Source organism: Neomonachus schauinslandi, chromosome 13 (assembly GCF_002201575.2).
Source record: "Neomonachus schauinslandi chromosome 13, ASM220157v2, whole genome shotgun sequence".
NCBI classification, from domain to species: domain Eukaryota; kingdom Metazoa; phylum Chordata; class Mammalia; order Carnivora; family Phocidae; genus Neomonachus; species Neomonachus schauinslandi.
The window spans coordinates 26529625-26545097 of NC_058415.1; the positions used below are offsets into that span (position 1 = coordinate 26529625).

The window sequence follows — 15473 nt, forward strand, 5'->3', positions numbered from 1 at the left end:
GGACTCTGCTTGAGGCAGGAGAAGGAAGGTAGCTTCCGGTCTCGCGATTGGCGCTAATCCCGCGAGAAGAGAAGACGGCTGCCATCGATGGCGGTCGTGAGGGAGGGGGTGTGGCCGGGGCGCTCGAAGTCCCCAGGAGTGAGGGAGAGGGGGCGGGGTCGCGCGCACCGGGCGTACGCATGCGCGCACGCGGCCGGTCGGGCTGGGCTGAGAGGGGAGGGGGCGGCGGCGGCGGCTGAGGCGGCGTCGTTATTTCCGCGGTCTGGTCGGTGCGTGGCGGCGCGGGTGGCCACGGGAGAAGTAGGTAGGGACCGCCCGTGCGGAGCCATTGAAACTCCCTCTCTCCCGTGTCCTAGAGCCGCAGCCCCCCGCGCGTGTGGCGGACCCTGGGGACACTAGGTCACCCTGCGGCCCCGGCCCTCCCGCCGTGCTTCAGGTAGGAGCTGCAGGCTCCCCTGTGTCCGCTGCCCGCCGAGGCCCCGGCCTTGCCCGGGCTACGACCCGGCACCGGGCGTGCCCGCGGCCTCCCGCGCGACGACAGCTCTGTCCTTGCTTCCGCGCCCTGTGGGGCCGGGGCCGGGCTGACCCGGGTAGGGCGGACGTGGGGCGGGTCCCCGCCTCAGGTGCGCCGCCACCCTGGGCCGGGCGGGTAGATCCCCCGCCAGGCGCTCCCGCACTCCGTGCCCATTGTGGAAGGCTGTGCGGGGCTCATGTCGGGCCGGGGAGAGGTCGGCCCAGAGAGCTCCAGGCAGGTGAGGGACCACCCTGACTTGAATTTAGTTGCCCCATGGGCTCCCGGGCAGCGAGAGGGGACTCTGAAGAGTGAGTGCCTTGGTCATTTGTGGCCAATGTGGAAAGTTGGAAGCTCGAGTTGATTCTGTTTGGACCAGTGGTGGGGTGGCTTCTGATTTTTTTTCTTGGATGGTGGGCAAACTCTTAAAGCCCTGGTAGGTGCTGGGCTATCAGTAAATAAGCAGCAGTAGTGTTAATGTAAGATTTAATTGCATTAAGATTTTTTTTCCCCCAGTGCCATCCTCAAACTCAGGTCTGGCAGTTTAGTAAGACTTCCGTCCAGTACTTGAGCGAACACACATGGCTTGCAAATACTCTTGCCCTGAAAGCCACAATCTCTTTTACACCAGTGTTAATTTTATAGGCATTATGGTCATGAAAGCTTCTGTAGAAGATGATGATTCAGGATGGGAGCTCAGTATACCAGAAAAGATGGAAAAAAGCAGTACAAGCTGGGTGGACATAACCCAAGATTTTGAAGAAGCTTGTCGAGGTGAGTTTGAATTTTTGGACTAGAAATTGAAAATCTGGGAAAAGGTAAAATAAAATCTTGATTGCGATTTGTAGCCTAAATGAAATCAACAGGTAAGTGTGGTTTATCAAGTTTGTTGACCACACTTATTCATTCTCCACCCTCTAATTTTAACTTTGATTTAAAGCCAGTCAGTATTTGATGGTGCATGAAATAGTGATGTTGAAGCAAATGCTTCAATTTTTCTAGCTTTAAGTAACAGATTAGAGAGTACGTGGCAATAATTTCACATTGTGGAAACATGAACTGTATTGACCTAAAGATGGTAGTAGTATTTTATATATGAGGTTTTTAAATAATCAAATCACATGATTCACTGCTTAAGAGGCTCCAGTAGCTTCCTGTTTCATGTAGAATAAAATCCATATTCCATCCCTATGGCCTGTATGGTCTGGTGCCTGCCTACCACTGACTTCATTTTTGTACCACTGCCCCACTAGGCTCATTATGTTAGTCACAACGTCCTTTTTATGTCATTAAGCACACCAGGGCAGTTTCCCCTTGGATCTCTGCATATTTCTTTTTCTGTGTTTTAAACTGCTTTGCCTCCAGGTCTTCACATAGCTGTCTCCTTCCTGGCCGGTTAAATGTTACCTCCCCAGCGAGGATGTCTCAAAACAACTAATCTAAGTAGTTTTAGCCCTGTTCTCTTCTGTCCAACTCCACCTCAGTTGAATCACTCTGTTTTATTTTTATCATAAAACTTATCTACTGTCAGAAACTGTCATTTTCAGTTACTTCTTGTTTATTGTCAACCTTACCCACTGGAATATAAGCTCTGTGAGTGCAGAGATCTTGTCTGTAACTCTAGTACACAGAATATTGCGTGATACATAGTAATAGTTTAATAAACCCATAGGCATAAGTGATTAGAGAAATGAGCGTGTTTGTTGTCTGAGGGGAATGAGCCTTAGGGAGAGACTGGAAAGAGAAAGGAACAAATGGTAGAATGAGAGGGGTGCCTGGGTGGCTTAGTTGGTTAAGCATCTGCCTTCCGCTCAGGTCATGATCCTGGGGTCCTGGGATTTAGCCCCGCTGCAGGCTCCTCTGTGCACCCCCCCCAACTTGTGTTCTCTTGCATGTTGCGCATTCTGCCTCTCAAATAAATAAAATCTTTTAAAAAAATGGTAGGGTGAGAGCTTGAATTTGAAGAGAGGATGGGATCAAGAACATGGTAGAGAAATTAACTTGGGGAAAAGAATGAGGAATTACTGAGACAGGAGAACTGAGGTTAGGATTGGGGAAGAAACAGGTATATATATATTTTTAAGATTTTATTTATTTGAGAGAGAGAATGAGTGGGGGGAGCCGCAGAGGGAGAAGCAGACTCCCCGCAGAGCAGGGAGCCTGACGTGGGACTTGATCCCAGGACCCTGAGATCATGACCTGAGCCATAGGCAGATGCCCAACTGACTGAGCCACCCAGGTCCCTGAAACAGGTATATTTCTAAGTGGATGGGGAGGAATGGTGGAGGGATGCACACACACCTCGATGGCTTCTATTTTTTTCCTGAACAGGGTTAAGTCTTTGGTGCTGGTGAGATGGAGTGTTTAAAATAGTGCTCTTGAGAGGAGGAGTAGAGACTTGGAGTAGCTGCAGGTGGAAAGGGAGCCAGCTGAGTATAAGCAAAATGATAAATCATGCATCTGTCCTTTTATTGTTTGGAAATACATGTCCAGTTAAAGTATGTCTAAGTGAAATTGTGGAAGGAACATTAGACTGGGAATTGGGGGACTGCCCATATCCATCTATCCAAGGGAGAGAGAAAGAAGTGTAAGTTACAGTGTAATTTTTTTTTTTTTTTTTTTAAAGATTTTATTTATTTATTTGAGACAGAGAGAATGAAAGAGACAGAGAGCACATGAGAGGGGGAAGGGTCAGAGGGAGAAGCAGGTTCCCCGCCGAGCAGGGAGCCCGATGCGGGACTCGATCCCGGGACTCCAGGATCATGACCTGAGCTGAAGGCAGTCGCTCAACCAACTGAGCCACCCAGGCGCCCCTACAGTGTAATTTTTGTGCCCAGAGCTCTTAAACTATTAGTGGATTATACCCATCATCTTGCACTGATTTTTAAGTGATCTGTATTAGAGAGCTGTCATTCTGAACCTAAATGGAAAAGGTGTTATGAAGTTCATATGGCTTCAGTTGGGCCTTAAAGGAGTGGTTGAGTTTCTATAAGTGAATGTGAGGGAATTACTCTAGACTGAGATGAACCATTATAGCCAGAATTCAGTGATTGTTTTATGTTTGAGGAAGAGTGAGTAATTTTGCTTCTTCATGGAACGAACTTTGAATAGGCAATATGGTTTAATCCCTGCTTCAGGGGGGATTGAGAGGGGATAGCATGTCATTTTGTTGCCAACCTCAAACCATCCTATTAACTCTTCCATAATTAGCTCTTGCGTTGTCTCAAGTGGCACAGATGTGAGGTATACTTGAAACTAAAAAGTTAATGTAGAAGTGATCTTCCTGTACATACAGATTTAGGACGAAAGGCTGTTGGCCACTCTTGAGCTTGTGGTATTAATTATTTGTTTTCTCTTCTTGAAATAATCAGATTCATAGCATCAATTTAGTTTTAGACTTCTGTTCTAGCAACTTTCCGAGGACTAAATTTAAAATAAATATTGCTATACCCTTGAACTGTTGCAGTGGTCATTCATCTTTAGTAACAGTATGGTGGCATTTGGCTAGACTTTTGTGATTCTCGGTACCAAAATAATAAATAAATATGCATAGTGATGACAGTGTTTTTCATGTACATTTCTACTTGTTCTTTTAGTGACTCTTCAAATTCTTCTGGACCAAATTCTAATTTCATCACTTCTTTTATTTCCTGTTAGGCAGATGGCACACATTCCCTCCACATTATATCTGACATTGAGGCCCTTGGCTTTTTTTTTCCCCCTGAAATTATTTTGAATATATGGTGCCATTACTGTTACTGTGCCTGATACATAACATGTATTTCATCTAAATAACAGCTCTTGAGCTTTGCTTCTCTAGGAAACTTTGCCTAATTAAACCATCTCATTGACTCCTATAAAAAGCCTTTGATTGTATTTCATTTGGTTGTCTAAAGTTAAATGCTTTCTGAAGTACAAACCCACAACTTAGAAATTTCACTTAAACACAAATGATCATAAAATACACATTGCTCCTTCTTCTACCTACCAGATTCCCTTTTTCCACACTCTCTTTGGATAGCCAACAACCTCTCCTAGGATGATGACACCATTAGGTGTTTAGAACCCAGAGGTAATCCAGGGTTGGCCATCAATACTTCATTCTCTTTGAGCTTTAGTCTAGAAGGACATGGGTCCATCCTGTCATCCTGTGTCCTTCTGTCTTTGATGGCTTCACTCATTCCTTCTTAGCTGTCTTTCTCACAGGCCCTATGGTTTAAGGCCCCCTCACCTATCCAGTTTCTTTAACTCTTGCCCAGTACTTTTGGAAAACCACTTTTATTGATTTCTCTTCCCTCCTTTAAAATCCAGGATTCTTAAGCTTCTTGTTTCTTTTCCTTTCTGTATTGTCTTCTCTCATTTAGAACATTTGTAGGTGCCTAATATATATTTGTTTAAAGAATGAATGAATATTTTAAGGCCATATTTCTTCAAATTAGAGAGTATCTGGATCTTGTACTTCAGAAGTTTGAGAACCATTGCATTACATTAAATGCTGTCATTTTGGGAAACCAACATAATTATGAACACAAGATTGGGCATTGAAATTATAGCAATACTTGATTATAATTTTATCCATTTGGTAATCTGTAATCTTTTTTAAAAATTATCGAACTGATTAGCATTTAACAATTATCTTAGAAAAGATATAGTTTCTTAATAAAACTTTCATGTACTCCTCTGCTGAATTCATAAACCCCAATTTGAGAATCATTGTTCTAGGAATTTGCTGTTTGTTAGCACTTTATTCCAAGACGAAAAAGATGGATTAAAATTATCTTGGTGAAAGATGTGGGCAACCTGTAAAATACATTTTTTTTTTAAGATTTATTTATTTATTTATTTGACAGAGAGAGACACAGCGAGAGCAGGAACACAAGCAGGGGGAGTGGGAGAGGGAGAAGCAGGCTTCCCACCGAGCAGGGAGCCCGATGTGGGGTCAGATCCCAGGACCCTGGGATCATGACCTGAGCCGAAGGCAGATGCTTAACGACTGAGCCACCCAGGCACACCTACATTTTTTTTTTAAGTGATTTTGATTTTGGAAATGAAATTATGTTTTCCTTGTTATATCCTATCATGAATGTTTTCAGTGGTAGGTCATGGGTGGGGTGGGCAGCACTAGTAATTGTGGGTCAGTTTAGATCAGTGATTCCACCAGGGTTGATTTTTGCCCCTCAAGGAACATTTACCAATGTCTTACAACATTTTTGGTTGTCACAGTAGGAGGCAGCTGCTACTGGTGTCTAGTGGGTACACACCAAGGATGCTACACAGGATAGCCCCCACGAAGAAGTAATTATTTTGCATAAAATGTCATTAGTGCTATGTAGCTCACTCTATTTAGATTATTTTCAGTAATATTCAACTATCATTTAACCTTTCTGACCCTGGATTCTTTAGGAAAGGAACGTATGGATGGACGTCTTAATGCCTCTAACAACTAGCGTTAACATAGAGCAAGCAGTGGGAAGAGAATGGGACCTTTGCTGTACTTTGAGTTCTCTTCTGCATTGTTGAATGCATCCTATCAGATTTTCTCTTTAATCAGGCAGGTGTTGTGTATCCTCCTTTATGTTGGTAGTTTTTGGTTAACAGAAAAGCTGTCCTCAGAAGTCACCACTTTCCCTCTTTTAGCTGGTTATTCCACTATCCATATTTGGAAAGCATGCTTTTATTGCCACTTCTTGATTCCTTGCATTCACAATTTGGCATCATCTATGGACTTCTATCCATATAGTTAGAGCTACATTATGGATATGCAAATATTATCCATAGCTGAGCCAAAGAGTAAAGCTTTTATTACTTTTTCCTTCTTGCATAGTTCTTACACAAAAAATTTTTACCCAAAATCTATGTAGTTGTCATTAATTCTACCTTAGACTCCTTGCCCCTTTTCTAAATCTTCTTAAGACATTCAGACACCTCAGACATCCTGTCATTTTCATTTCTTTGAAGAAACTTCTCAAGTCTCTTACTTATTGCTCCAATTTGGACTTCTTGCCTTTGTACATCATGTAATCCTGAGGTCATCAGCCTGGGGTTTCTTACTTTAATAAAAATTAGACATCTTTATTCTCCTCCTGAGTAGAGTGCATGGGAGATATAATCTGGATGTCTGAAAATGTCTTCATTCTATCCTCCCACTTTATTGATAATATGTCTGGATACCTTTGATAATTTTGAGGGCATGACCCATTGATGGTTTTGCACCGATGTTGCTATTAAAAAGTTTGATGACTTTCTGATAACTGAGCTTTCATATGTAACCTTTTAAGATCTTCTATTTGACCCTATATACACACCTTTCACAGTGGTTTGCCTGATTAACAACTCTGAGGTCCTTTCACCTTGTCTGATCCTTTAGTTCTAGGAAACTTTATTCTATTTCCTCTTTGGGTTTTTTTGTTAGTGTTTTTGGTTTTTTTTGTATTCTCCGTATGGACTGTCTGTTTTTTGGATACTGAACCTTTGGGAGATGCTTAGATCATGAGAGTGGAGCCCACATGAATGGGATTAGTCCCTTCTGCTGTTTGAGGTTACCGCAGAAAGATGACTGTCTAGCAAGTGGGCCCTCACCAAATACCTGCTGGTGCCTTGATCTTGGACTTCCCAGATTCTAGAACTGTGAGAAATAAACGTTTGTTGTTTATAGGCTGCCCAGGTATATTTTGTAGGTATATTATAGGTATTTTTTTGTTGTAGCAGCCTGAATAGACTAAGACTATCTTCCAAACCTACTGTATTTTTCTTTTCTGCTGTAATGTTAATTTTTAAAATTTCTTTTCTCTGAATATTCCTCCTCCCTTTTATAAAAAAGTAAAATGTCCTGTTTTTATTTCAGGGTTGCACTGTTTTATCTCTGTAAGGATAATAGTTCTTTTGAATGTTCTTGTACAAAGTATCTTTCCTCCAACTCGCCTTTTCTTTTTTTAGTTTGTTTCCTGTAGTTTATATCTTTCATATTTGGGCATTACTTCAGATATCTAAGAATTCTTTGTTGCCTGTCTAAGGGTGGGAAACCAAAAAGCCAATTGGAAGCTCTAAATTTTTTTTTTTTTAAAGATTTTATTTATTTATTTGAGAGAGAGAGAATGAGAGACAGATAGCAAGAGAGGGAAGAGGGTCAGAGGGAGAAGCAGATCCCCCGCTGAGCAGGGAGCCCGATGTGGGACTCGATCCCGGGACTCCAGGATCATGACCTGAGCCGAAGGCAGTCGCTTAACCAACTGAGCCACCCAGGCGCCCGGAAGCTCTGAATTTTTGAGTGGGACTTATTGACACTGACTGTCACTGTCAAGTGATCTGACTTGGCTTTTGTGGTGAAGAACATCTGATATAAGTTATTTAGCGCTTTCTATTTGGAAAGATTATATTCAGTAGAGAAAATTTATCTAGTCTTTTGCCTTGAAGTTGAAGCTCTGGCTTGACTGCCTATGATTTAACAGTTAAGTGGGGGAAGAGATCTGGGTTTTTCACATATTCACTTAATGCCCCCTCTTTCCAGTACTGTACCTGGCCTTCCAATAACCTTAGGTCTCTGGAGATGTTTTTACCCTCTTCAAAAAAAAGTCTTCAGTATGTGAGGTTAGGGAGGGGCAGTTACCCTGCTCTGTAAATAGGACAGGGTTCTGTGTCAGGGTTCTGACTGCTCAGTCCTGCATGTTTTAGCCTCCCTTTATCTGCACTTTTAGAGGCAAGTCAGGTTGGTTTTTGGCTTTCTCCACTCCTGATTTTAGTATTTTGTTTTCTTGAGTTAGCTAAGAAACTACTTGTCTTTTTATTTCCAAGTTTCCCCAATTTTGTTGTACTATTTCTGCACCTCTTTTCTTCTTTGGAGTGTATAGCTTTCTTAAAACACATACACACACACACACACTTCCTCTGGTTGTTTTAATGAGATTTCAGGAGGGAATTAGAGGTAGTTGCATGTGTTCAGTTAGCCACCTTTACCCCCTGGTAAACCTCAATTGGTTTGTTTAAATATCACTCTTACGGTGGTATTGGATTTCAACTGTATCATTCAACCTACTGATTCAGTAGGTGTTCATAGGGTCCCTAGCTGGGAACTTAACCATCGTTTATAATGTTATGGGTGGAAATCTGTTCAAAGATCTGTAATTTCAGTTTACACATGATCTGTTCACTTATAAGATGATAAAATGTATTTGCCTTGTCACATAAGTACATGTTTTTCTCTGTCCTGTAAGATAATTTTTCTCAGGAGAATGATCATATGCTTCAAGTGCTTACTGCTGCATACCCAAACTCCACCACAAGTTCTGATTTATTATTCATTTCCAAGGCAAAAGGAAGGATGCCCAATAAGATGTTAGGAAATTCTGTGACCCACAAAATTTAGTTAAATTTTCTCTCACAACAGATCTATTCATGCCTTATATGAGAGTGAGGATAAAAGAAAAAGGCGGTTTATTGTTAAGGTAGTCAAAAAAATTTGAATCATCAACTTTTCCTCGTATCTGATTTTTTCCTTTGCTCTGAGTGTTTTAAGCTATGTACTACTGCACCTACTTAAGGTTTTAACTTAAAAGTAGAAGTAACTATTTTTTATCATTGTGTTAACGTAGTTCAGTAGTTTGGTGTGTCTGTGATCCCTGGGATCATCAAGATTTCAAAGGGTATGCAAGGTCAAAACAATTTCCATGGTAAAACTATTTCCATATAATATTGAGATGTTAACTTGCCTTTTTGACTCTCCTTATTAGTACTGTGGAATTTTCCAAGGACTCCATGACGTGTGATGATGTCATTGCTCTGCTAAGATAAATGTAAAACATCCTTCTCACTAAATTTTTTGAGACTTGCAGCCTAGTTGGATAAGACCCAAACTACTCAGGTCTATAATGCTGTAGAAAAGATCGTGATTTTGTGTCCAGTTGTTGATCATGCAGTGAGAGTGCTTGCACTCTGCTTAGTTGAGTAAATTTTAAAGTTTCCTGCCTACAGTTTACTGTGATCGGATTACTGATGTTTTTTTTCTTTTAAGATTTAATTAATTTATTTATTTGAGAGAGAAAGAGGGCGTGCGCACGTGCATGCATGAGGAAAAGCAGAGGGAGAGGGACAAGTGGATTCTGCACGGAGTGCGGAGCCCGAGGTGGAGCTAAATCCCAGGATTCTGAGATCATGATCTGAGCCGAAATCAAGAGTTGGTTGCTTAATTGACTGAGCCACCCAGGCCCCCCTGATTACTGGTGTTCTGAGGAACCTAATGAGAGTCAGCTAGTTCAACCCTTCATTTTACAGATAGGAGACCAAGACCCAGAGTGATTGACTTGCTTTTAGGTCTGTGGAGTGTTTTTAAGTTTGGTGAAGCTGTTTGGTTCCCAAATCTACCTTAAGTATTTGATAAATTATTACAGCAGTTCTCAGATTTTTTGGTCTTAGGACCCCATTATACTCTTAAAAATTATACTTTTAAACTCTTTAAAAATTGTGTGTTAGCATATATGTAGATGTTTACTGTATTAAAATTTAAAACAGAGGGGCGCCTGGGTGGCTCAGTTGGTTAAGCGACTGCCTTCGGCTCAGGTCATGATCCTGGAGTCCCTGGATCGAGTCCCGCATCGGGCTCCCTGCTCGGCAGGGAGTCTGCTTCTCCCTCTGACCCTCCTCCCTCTCATGCTCTCTGTCTCTCATTCTCTCTCTCTCAAATAAATAAATAAAATCTTAAAAAAAAAAAAAAATAAATAAATAAATAAAATAAAATTTAAAACAGAAATTTAAAAAATACTTACCAATTCATTTAAAAACAATTATAAACCCATTGCATGCTAACATGTTTTTTAATGAAAAATAAATGTATTTTTCAAAACAGAATGACTTATAAGAATGGAGTTTTTTGAAAATCTTTAATATCAGCATAATGAAGGGCACCTGAATTCCTTATCTGTGTGTTTATTTGAAGTAAATGAGGTAAATCTGGCCTCATCCAGTATGTAGTTGAAAAATGGAGGAACCTTTTCAGATAATTGTGGATACTCTTCTTTGATATTATAGTACAACAAAACTTGATGGGTGGTAGTTTCTTTTTTAAAAAATTTTTTTATTGTTATGTTAATCACCATACATTACATCATTAGTTTTTGATGTAGTGTTCCATGATTCATCGTGCATAACACCCAGTGGACGGGTGGTAGTTTCTTAAAGATTAGTTGTGATGTGGAATCCGAAGACCTGTCAGTGGACTTTCCATTCTTTGTTACATTAAAATCCCCTGGTTGGCCTTGAATTTTGAATGGATCTTTTATCCATGCCTAATTTTGAAACATGTGTTGCTATTTGGAAAATAATGGTTCATTGAGTTAAGCAGATCTTCCAAATGCTGATATAATTATATAATACGGAAAAGCACATTTGTTAATATCACCACCAATATCAGAAACATCTTTTTTAAGTATTGAGAAGCTATCAGGTTCACAGTGTCAAGATATTTCTCCAAATTCCAATTTTTGAATAAAAGCTCCAGTTTTATCATTGGCAACACAAATGTCAGCTGTTTTTCCTAAAGCAACAAACTCATTTATTTTCAAGAAAATGACATATTCTCAGATCTGAATAAGTATAGTTTGGCCATTGTTCAAGTAAAAATGGTGTTCCATAATTGTGCAAATGCTTTTCCTTAAGACAGCATCTTACATTGGTATGCGGCAAAAGTGTTTGCTTATACTTCCCATTTTGTCAGATAGACTATTTAAATAAAGATGTACTCAGAGATTGAGATTTAATCAGCTAAATCAGGGCCAGCACTAGGATGAAGTGATTGAGGCACCTAGGGTGCAAAATTTAAGAATTTGCTACCTGAAAGTGAGTGCCTCTTTAAATTTTGCATGGGAGGTTCTTCACTTGCTACACTGTGGTCCCAGCTCTGAGGTTAATAATTTTACTGCTTCATCAAGGACTTCTTAAGTGAAACTAAAAAAAAAAGTTTGTCTTTTTTAACTGCAAATGTATGGAGGTAAAGAATACACTATTTAGCTTGGGGCCACTGTCTTAATTTGTGCTGAAACTAAAGCAGTGTAGCCCCGCCCCCCCCCATTTTTAATTTTTCCTCTTTTTTTTTTTAAAGATTTTATTTATTTGGGAGAGAATGAGAGACAGCATGAGAGGGAGGAGGGTCAGAGGGAGAAGCAGACTCCCCGCCGAGCAGGGAGCCCGATGCGGGACTCGATCCCGGGACTCCAGGATCATGACCTGAGCCGAAGGCAGTCACTTAACCAACTGAGCCACCCAGGCGCCCTATTTTTCCTCTTTATGCGTTGCTTTTGCGTCATCAGTGCAAATGTCAACACGATGAAAAAGACAATGTTTTGGTGTTACTATAAAAGTAATTTTTAAATTTTATCTATTTGGGAAAGTACAATCGGGAGCTCGCCAGTACGTGCACGAGTGAGCGGGGGTGGAGGGGCAGAGGGAGAAGAGAGAATCATAAGTAGGCCCCACACTCAGCGTGGAGCCCAACACAGGGTTCAGTCTCACAACCCTGAGATCATGACCTGAGCCGAAATCAAGAGTTGGATGCTTAACCGACTGAGCCACCCAGGTGCCCCAATATTACTATGAAAGTAATTCGAATATCACAGACACCACCTGGGTTCCCAGACCATCTTTGAGAACTGCTGAAAACTAGTGCTTTGCACCTTCCACAAGATTTGACCATCAATACTTAAGCTACTTAAAATGTTATGGTAATGGTTCTCATCTTCCCTGCACATTGAACTCACCTGTAGTGCTTTAAAACCACTGCAGAGGTCCCACCCCTAGAATTTAATTGGTTTAGGGTGCTGCTTGGATGTTGGGATTTTCATAAGCTCCAGAGTTGATAACATTATGCAGCCAAGGTTGGGACCTGTTTTATAGGGGTTGAATACTGTTTGGATTAGCTGTTTACTCATGTTTTCTACATTGAAATAAAATGTAATTTTATTTTATTTTATTTTTAAAGATTTTATTCATTTATTTGAGAGCGAGAGAATGAGAGACAGAGAGCATGAGAGGGAGGAGGGTCAGAGGGAGAAGCGGACTCCCTGCCGAGCAGGGAGCCTGATGCGGGACTCGATCCCGGGACTCTAGGATCATGACCTGAGCTGAAGGCAGTCGCTTAACCAACTGAGCCACCCAGGCGCCCCTAAAATGTAATTTTAAAAAGTAGCTTTGGCACTGTTCCTGGGACAAAAAACGGTTAGATTATGACACCAAGTGGTTTAAAAACAACTTGAGAAATAGCAGTCAGTTCTGTGAAAAAGTATACTTAGGGGGAAATTTAGTAGTGATACCTTAAAATGAGGTTGGTAATTCTGATTAGATTATTTTGGCCTCTGGTGGGTTGCTTGCTGATTCTAAAAAGTTCAACTTATAGAGTTTATTCACTCTGTAGAAGGCATTATATTAGTAATTGAGTACAAATAATAATTTCTTAGAAACTGGAGTTTAATGAAAGCCCATTTTTCAAACAAAACTTTCTTTCTTAGAATTAAAATTTAAATATTAAGATGGTATTATTCAAAGGATTTTTTTTCTCTTTGTTTCTTTTAGAATTAAAGTTGGGAGAACTGCTTCATGATAAGCTGTAAGTATTTGTGTCATTTGAAATAGTGTAGTTAATACTTCTATGTTTTTTCTCGTGTGCAATAGTATTCCTTGAGACCTGGGTAATACATTTCAAAGCTGTAAAAATAAAATGAATTATAAAGATATTTTTAACATTGATGAGTTATTTTGGGGCAGCTGACCCTAGTTGTGATATGAAATGGTTGGACTTAGTGAAACTGTGCCTCATGGTCCTTTCCTTGAGAGTTAGATATATAGGATGTGGAATTTCTTGAAGAAAAGTTAACAGGCTATATGTTATCTATAATAGGCTGGTTGATTACCAGAGATAAGTGAGATAATGGCTGGATGAAAGTAGATCGAAAATCCCTGGAAAGGTGAAAAAAGAGAGGTGCTTGATTCTATTTATACTACCATAGATAGCCTCAGTTCCCATACTGCTCTGGCCAGGCTCAATTTCAAGGTTAGAAATATTAAATGTTAAATTAGTGGCTGAGATTGGACATTCGGGAAGCAAGGGTAGACCCTGAAATGTAGTTCTTCTCAGACTCTAGTGTGAATCGGAATCATCCCACACATTGAAAACACATGTTGCTGGGCCCCACCCCCAGAGTTCCTTCTTTAGGTCTGGCGTGGGACCACAGAAGTTGCATTTCCGCCAGGTTCCCTGATGAGGTTGATGCTGCTGATCCAGGGACCAACTACACTGGTGCTGCCCACAATTCTAGGAAAGCTATAATGAAACCATATCACAAGCGAATGCAGGAAAGAGTGTGGCTCCTGACTGTGGAACAAGATTTGAAAGAAGTTAGCTGGAGGGACCAAGCTCTCTTCATTTCCCCAAGTTTTTAGGTTCAGCCCAGGGAACATGATTGCCAGCAGCCTCCCCGGACCATCTATTTAGTAAAGTTACATTTTTGTGATCATATCTCCCTTAGCTGTCTTGTCTTTTATCCCTAGCATACAATCTTCTAACATGCTATGTAACTTTTTATCTTTATTGTTTATTCTCTGTTTCCTTCCACTGGCTATAATAAGGCAGGCAAATTTGTTCTGCTCACTCATGTATCCTAAGTATCTAGAACCATGCTTAGAACATATTAGGTGCTCCTGGAATTTGTTGAATGAATGGAATAGCTAACTTAATGCTACTATAGTTTCCATAGAGCTTTACTAATTAGGCAGGTACCTCACTAGTCTAGGGTTTTAGTTGTGCCATTAAAACTTGATTTAGTTGTTCTCTTGTAATAAGTGGATACTTTGTTTTAAACTAATTCAGACATCAGAGATGAAACAAAAACTTCCCATGACACTGCCCCCACTCTGCCACATGCCTTTTCTTTGCCCAGAGATGATAACTGTTACCAGATTGTTGCATGTCTTTCTAGACCTATAAGTATATTTACATACATTAGTAAAATCTGTAAAATTAGTTAATTGTAAGTACGAATCTACAGTATGCATTTTGAAAATTCCTTCTCAATTCAGTGTATCTTGGAGCTCATTCTCTGTTAGTATATAAGCTCTACCTTGTTCATTTTAACTGTTGGTTTGTATTTTACAAAATGGCTATACCTGTGGTATCCCTATTGATGGACATTTAAATTGTAATATTTTTGGTAACATGGGAAAATTGAAGACATTTAATTTTTACAAGCCTTTTTGTATACATGTACAAATAATTTTTAGGATGGAAGCCTAGGAATCAAATGACTAGATTTTAATGGGTTCAGCCAGACTTTCCTAAACAAAAGTGTGTATCAATTTACACTCCCACCAACAGTATATGAGAGTAAACTAAATATATTTTTAAAACTTTCTGAATGGCCAGAGAAATTCCTCATTGTTTTGTTTTGCATTACCTGATTACTTTTGAATTTGAGCAGCTTTTCACCTTGTTATTATTACTATACATTTTTTCTTTTGCGAATTGTCCGTTCCTGTTGTTTGCCTCTTTTTTTTTTTTTGGGGGGGGGGACTACTTGCCTTATTTATATGTACAGGTGGTTGTATTCTGGATAACTTTTTGAAAATTATATTAAAAATATCCAGCCTAGATAATTAGGAATTCCAGCTGTGGTTTATTATAGGCACATATAAACTAGTTTTGTAAATTATTGAAGAGTCTTTTGTTTGCTTGTTTTAGGTTTAGAACTTAAATCTGCCTGCAGTTTACTTTTTGAAATTGTGTAAATCAAAGATTTCACTTTTTTCCAAATGGTTAGCCACTTGTCTCAGCGGTATTTATTGATTAACCCACTATTTTTCAGTACTTTGAAATTCTTTTTTTTTTTTTTTAAAGATTTTATTTATTTACTTGACAGACACAGCGAGAGAGGGAACATAAGCAGGGGGAGTGGGAGAGGGAGAACAGGCTTCCTGCTGAGCAGGG

General features: G+C 40.1%; 1 protein-coding gene across 1 annotated transcript in view; it reads left to right on the forward strand.

Moving 5' to 3' along the window:
* The first annotated feature begins 192 nt into the window (after positions 1-192).
* NAA35 (N-alpha-acetyltransferase 35, NatC auxiliary subunit) overlaps positions 193-15473 on the forward strand; it is a 97240-nt gene continuing 81959 nt past the window's right edge. Inside the window, exons 1-3 of the mRNA XM_021677949.2 lie at positions 193-304; positions 1157-1285; positions 13067-13100. Coding sequence (XP_021533624.1) covers positions 1162-1285; positions 13067-13100 — 158 coding nt within the window. The 5' untranslated portion in view covers positions 193-304; positions 1157-1161. The remainder of the gene's footprint in view (positions 305-1156; positions 1286-13066; positions 13101-15473) is intronic.